Source organism: Caenorhabditis briggsae (assembly GCF_000004555.2).
Source record: "Caenorhabditis briggsae complete genome, chrIII, whole genome shotgun sequence".
Taxonomy (NCBI): domain Eukaryota; kingdom Metazoa; phylum Nematoda; class Chromadorea; order Rhabditida; family Rhabditidae; genus Caenorhabditis; species Caenorhabditis briggsae.
The window spans coordinates 11,758,316-11,764,868 of NC_013490.2; the positions used below are offsets into that span (position 1 = coordinate 11,758,316).

Here is a 6,553-nt window from a genome sequence, read left to right on the forward strand (position 1 = left end):
GATTTCCAATTGGCAAAATTTGAACCAGTGCGACAATTTAATTTTTCATCGCATCAGAATATGCAGAAGAGCATGTAGATTCACATAAGAATAAAGAAAAAATTCGGAAAAAATTTCTTCATTGAGAGAAACGCCAAAGCTCTTATCCGAAAAAAAAAGTCATTTTTCGATGCCGTTTTTCTCAATGAAGGAATTTTTTCTTTATTTTTATGTGAATCTACTGCATATTTTTTGCTCTTCTGCATATTTTGATGCGATAAAAAATTAAATTGTCGCACTGGTTCAAATTTTGCCCAATTGGAAATCTTGGGAAACTGGGCGTCCCTTTGGACTGATTTGGGCACTTTGCACGCGCCACAGGGACCCAAGGACCCAGGGAAGCAGGGAACCAGAAACTCAGGGACGCAGAGACTCGGGAAACCAAGAAACCAGGGAACCAGGGACCCCGAAACCCAGGGAACTAAGGACCCAGGAACCAAAAAAAAAATCAGAATTTTCCTATTTCTATTTTCAGTGTCACTGGAACCAATCAGTCCGAAAACGTGCCCATTTCGTCGACAAATCTCTTCAAAAAGTCGAATCCTACGTTCGATTCCGTTGCTCCGACGAGCTGTTCTCCGTCAACATGGCAAAATCGTTCGGAGGCGAGGATGGCGAGGCTGAGAAGTACCGAAAGCTTCAGGACGGTGACGACGACGATGAAGGCGTCGGAAGGGCTCCAGAAGCCAAGAAGCCGCGGAGAAAAGGATTCGGAAAGTTTGCGCCGAAGCACGAGGAGAAGGTAGTCCGGGCGGTTGGCATCAATTCAGAAGTGCCACGTGGCATTCTGGAGAGAAATGTGGCGGTTGTGGACGCGCCGATATTGTGGAGCATTTGATAATTGATCTAATTATGCTGTTCTTATTGTTGAAAATTGAATTTTTGTTGATTTTTAATGGTTTTTTTTGTTTTCTATTAGAAAAAAATCCATAATTTTTGGCCTTTTTTGAATATATAATTTCCATATTTTTGGTGTTTTTTAACACATTTTGAATATCTTTTTCTCAATTTTTCCCCCTTTTTCCAACAAAATTTTCCAGAAGAAAAATGAACATGAACAGTCCGGCGAGCCGTTCAATGATGGGCGGAGAGACGCCGGCCCACGGAGGTCCATCCTCGGTACTCGGCGGGCCATCGTCGATTCTCACAGGACACGGACCGAATTCTGTAATGGGACCGAACTCGATTTTGGGACCAGGAAGCATGGTGAATCCACAGTCGATTCAGCCGATGCAATCACATCAGATGCATAGTGAGTGTGGAGAGAAAAATGGAGAAAATCGGATTTTTTTGGAATTGAAATTTCGTAAAAATCGGATTTTTCAGAAATTTAGAATTCCAAAAAGTTGGAATTTTCCGAAAATTTTGGTTTTAAAAAATCGGAAAAATTTGATTCTAGCGGCATTTGAATTTCAAAAAATTGGAATTTTCCGAAAAAAAATTGTTTTTCGGATTGAAAATTTTCAGAAAAATTCCCAAAATTTCGCAATTATTTGCAAAAAAATGTTGATATTTTCTTCAATTTTTTGCAAATTTTCAGACGATTCTTTCCCAATTTTCCCGAATTAAATTTCCTGAAAATCGCGATTTTTGAAATTCAAATTTTCGAAAATTTTTGATTTTTCAGTATACAATTTTCAGGAAATCTTGATAGACAGATTTTTTGGGCTGAAACTGGCTAGAAATCGCCAAAAAAGTCTGTAAAAATCCACATTTTCCAGGTCTGCAAGGCTCATCAATTTCAGAAGATTTCCCAAAGTTTCGCAATTTTTTCTTTGATTTTTTGCAAAATTTTTAGGCTTTTTTAAAGGTTTTTCAGCTATTTTCGAAGATTCTTTCTTGATTTTTCCGAATTTTTTTTCTGAAATTTGATGATTACTGTAGAAAACCGTTTTTCTGCAAACACAATCACGTCAAAATGCAGAAAAAGAACAGCAAAATAGAAGGCGTTCTACAGTAACCTACAGTAATCTTCGCGAGCACCGTCCTGTCAAATTCCAGATAAAATTCAGAAAAATCGAAAAAGAATGATCAAAAATAGCTGGAAAATTTAAAAAGGTCTAAAAATTTCGAAGGAAAAATCACAAAATTTTGATTTTTTGAGTATAAATTTTCAGAAAAACTAGGAATTTTTGCAAAATTTCAAAAAATTGAAAATTTCCTGAAAATCGCGATTTTTTGAAATTCAAATTTTCGAAAATTTTGATTTTTCCGTATACAGTTTTCAGGAAATTTTGATAGACAGATTTTTTGGGCTGAAATTGGCTAGAAATCGCCAAAAAAGTCTGAAAAAATCAACATTTTCCAGGTCTGCAATGCTCGTCAACTTTAGAAAAATTCCCAAAATTTCGCAATTTTTCTTCGATTTTTTGCAAAATTTCTAGACTTTTTTAAAGGTTTTTCAGCTATTTTCGAAGATTCTTTCTCGATTTTTCCGAATTTTTCGTCTGAAATTTGGATGGTGTTCGCGAAGATTACTGTAGAAAACCGTTTTTCTGCAAACACAATCATGTCAAAATGCAGACAAAAAACAGCAAAATAGAAGCCTTTCTACAGTAATCTACAGTAATTTTCGAGAGCACCGTCCTGTCAAATTTCAGGCAAAAAACCGGAAAAATCAGGAAATAATAATCAAAAATAGCTGGGAAACCTTAAAAGGTCTAAAAATTTTGCGAAAACAAATTTTCTGAAATTTCAAATTCGGAAAATCGCGATTTTCACCGAATTCAAAATTTGGGGAATTTCCTTTTTTAAAATTTGAAATTTCTGATTTTTTCAAAGTTCAAATCTCAGGAAATTTTGAATCTGAATATCCAGAAAATTTGGATTTTGTAGGATTCATAATTGCAGAGAATTTCGATTTTTTAGATTTCGAATTATCCAAAAATTATATATTTTTAGAATACAATTTTCAGTATGTTCCGATAGTCAGAAAGAAACTTTTTAGGCCGAAATTGGCTAGAAATCGCCAAAAAAACCTCTTAAAATCAACATTTTCAGGTCTGCAAGGCTCTTTGATGCAAATGCACTCTCATTTGGCCAATTCTGCCCTAAACATGAACATAAATCCAGCATCAGTGGGTCCCGGAAATCCAGGCTATGTTCTTCATCACAATATGGACATCAACCCTCCATCAGTAGTTTATCAGAATCTCGCAATTCCAATGACCCCATTGGCATACAATATCTTCGAAAGGGACACCGTAATGCATCCACCAGCAAGTAATATCGCCGCCACAATGGTTCCAGCCACGCCAGCATCTCAATTGGATAGGCCGATGCCAGCACTTCAGAATATTGTGTGTCACTGTGAATCTCGGGGTTCCGCTGGACCTGAAAAAGATTGCCTTGCATGCCAGAAACGCTGAATACAATCTGAAACGTTTCGCAGCGGTTATCATGAGAATCCGAGAGCCCCGAACCAGTGCTTTGATCTTTTCGAGTGGAAAAATGGTGTGCACAGGGGCGAAATCGGAGGAAGCCAGTCGTCTAGCGGCCAGAAAATATGCTAGAATTGTACAGAAGCTGGGATTCCAGGCGAAATTTACAGAGTTTATGGTTGGTCTTCAAATTTAAAGGGGGATCTGAAATTGGAGAAAAATTCAAAAAAAAAATGAAAAAATATTATGTTTGCGAATCCAAAAAACATAAAATTGTCAAAAATGCTGAAAAACTCTAAAAATCAGAAAATTTTTATAAATTGTAAAAATGCTGAAAAAATTCAGAACGTTGAAAAAATTCAAATTTTCCGTTTTCGCGGGAGAATTCAAATAATAGGTTGACACCTTTTTAGAAGTTTCTAGAAATCGAGGGCTTTTGAAGCAATTTTCGAGGTTTTTAGAGATTTTTTATTCATTTCTAACTCAAAAAATCGGTCTCAAGGTCCCAAAACGAAGGCTGCCGTAACCTTAATTGCCTAAAATCCGATTTTTGCAGGTCCAAAACATGGTTGGCTCCTGCGACGTACGTTTTCCGATTCAGCTGGAAGGACTCTGCATCACCCACGCTCAGTTCAGTACCTATGAGCCTGAACTGTTTCCGGGATTGATTTATCGAATGGTCAAGCCCAGAGTGGTTTTGCTGATCTTTGTGTCGGGAAAGGTGAGGGGAAAATGGCTGAAAATGATCTGAAAATTAGCTTAAATTTACTGAAAAAACTTGAAATAGCTGAAAATCACTGAAAATTGGCTTAAAATGACTCAGAATGACAGAAAATTGGCTAAAAATCACTGAAAATTACGAAAAGTTGGCTGAAAATTGGCTGGAAATAGCTTAAAATTAGTCTAAAATGGCAGGAAATCGGCTTGAAATGACTGAAAATGACTGAAAATGACTGAAAATCGAAGTGACTAAAACTCGGCTCAAAAATACTGGAAATTGAAAATGGCTCGAAATCGGCTCCAAATGACAGGAAATTGGCTAAAAATGGATGAAAGTAGCTGAAAATTGGCTTGAAATGACTGAAAATGGGCTACAAATCACTGAAAATAGGCCTAATATGACTGAAAACTGACTGAAATTACTAAAAATTGGCTCGAAATTGATGAAAATGGCTTGAAGTGACTGAAAATAGGCTTAATATGACTGAAAATAGGCTTAATATGACTGAAAATTGACTGAAATTACTGAAAATTGATTTTAAAGCCTCCAAAATCGGCCAAAATTAGTCCAAATTCGGCTTAAAATAGTAGAAATAGGGCCACAATGGCTGAAAAAAAAGTTTTGCCTAAATTGACTGAAAATCGGCTTGAAATGACTGAAAATTTGCTGAAAAACACTTAAAATTGGTCATTTTTATAAACGATTTTCGAGATTTTTCAAAGTTATTTTGAAATTTGGAAACGGAATTTCAGCAATGTTTTCTAACCAATTTTTTATTTTCGACAGAAATTTGGAATTTTTGAGTCAAAATTTTCAGAATTTTTCAATCAAAAAATATTTTTTTTTTTGGCAATTTCTGAAATTCGATTTTTTCAAAAATTCAAATTTCCCTTTTTTCTTCCAGGTAGTGATCACTGGGGCCAAGACGAAGAAGGACATTGACGACGCGTTCGGACAAATCTATCCGATTCTCAAGGGATTCAAAAAATAATTTTTCTCCTGTTTCTTGTTTTTTTTTTCAATTTTTAAAAATTTTCCCATTTTTGGAAAAAAAATTGATTTTCATTTTTTTTTGTTCATCCCCCAGGCACCCCGGATCTCTATTAATAATTCGGGTATGCTTTGCTTTTTCGCTTCGAATTTTGTAAAATTAGATTTTTTCGAATTTTTGAATTGAAAAAATGGATTTTTTTCGAAATTTTGGATTTAAAAAAATCGGAATTTAAAAATTTTGAATTCTGAAAAATCGGTATTTTCTGAATATCTTGATCCCAAAAAATCTAATTTTTTCCAAAATTTCAAATTCCTAGAAATTGGAATTTTCCAAAGTTTCGGAATCTAGAAAATCGCAATTTTTCAAAATTTTGAGTTTTGTAAAATTCGGAATTTTTGGAAAATTCAAATTTTGAAAAAAAACCGAGTTTAGCCAACTCGGTTTTTTTCGAATTTTCGAATTGAAAAAAATAAAATTTTTAATTTTTTTGAAATTTTAAATTTTGAAAAAATCAGTTTTTTTCGAATTTTTTTAAAATCGGAATTTTCTGAAAATTTGAGTCCCGAACAGATCGATTTTTGAAAAATTGGGTTTTGCGAAATTCGGATCTTTTCGATATTTCGAATTTTCAGAAAATATGAATTTTCAAAATTTCCCAGAAAAATGTAATAATTTTTTGGCAGAAAAATGTTTTTATATAGAAAAACTCCTAGTGCCTTCCAGAAAAAAAAAATATCATAGAAATTTGTGTAAATTTTTCTCTTCCCTGTTATTTTTCTACCTCCTCTTTCTCTCGCCCCTCTCATTTTTCACACACTCTCTTCCTCTTTTTTGGAATTGTCACCATTTTTTCCCCTCCTTTCTAATGAAACAAATATTTCTTTTTTTTGTTATCATTTTTGCTGTTTTGACCTAAAAATCCGTTTTTAAAACGGCCTATTTTTATATTTTATTTGATTCTTTACTCAAAAATTCTAAAAAATTGAAGTTTCAAAAAAAATTTTTTTGGAAAAATTTTAAAAAAAAACGTTTTCAGATGACCGATTTGATAGCGACAATCGCTGGTCTAGCGGAGGAGAAAGAGGTGGAAGAGGTAGAAAAAATCGAAAAATTTCAATTTTTAGGGATTCACAATTTTAGAAATTTGAAATCTAGAAAATTCCGATTTTTTGATTCCAAAATTTCGGAAAATTGCAATTTTTAGATATTTGAATTTTAGAAAATTTAGATTTTTAAGGTTCCAAAATTCCGGAAAATTCCGATTTTTAATAATATATATATATTTATTTGCAATGCATGGGGGAAATCGATAGATAATTTGGCAAGAAATGGGACCTGTACAAATAAAAAAAGTAAAATGACCAGACGGACCGACTAGAGTCCTGTAGGTCAAGTGGGAGGGATCAGAATATCATAAAG

At 34.0% G+C, this 6,553-nt stretch overlaps 2 protein-coding genes across 2 annotated transcripts in view; both read left to right on the forward strand.

The window, feature by feature from the left end:
- CBG09137 overlaps positions 1 to 6,553 on the forward strand; it is a gene marked incomplete at both ends in the record, with an annotated part of 10,412 nt that overhangs the window by 2,764 nt on the left and 1,095 nt on the right. The gene's annotated exons all lie outside the window — the stretch shown is intronic.
- Cbr-tbp-1 overlaps positions 1,087 to 6,553 on the forward strand; it is a gene marked incomplete at both ends in the record, with an annotated part of 10,816 nt that continues 5,349 nt past the window's right edge. Inside the window, one exon of the mRNA XM_002642542.1 lies at positions 1,087 to 1,291. Coding sequence (XP_002642588.1) covers positions 1,087 to 1,291 — 205 coding nt within the window. The remainder of the gene's footprint in view (positions 1,292 to 6,553) is intronic.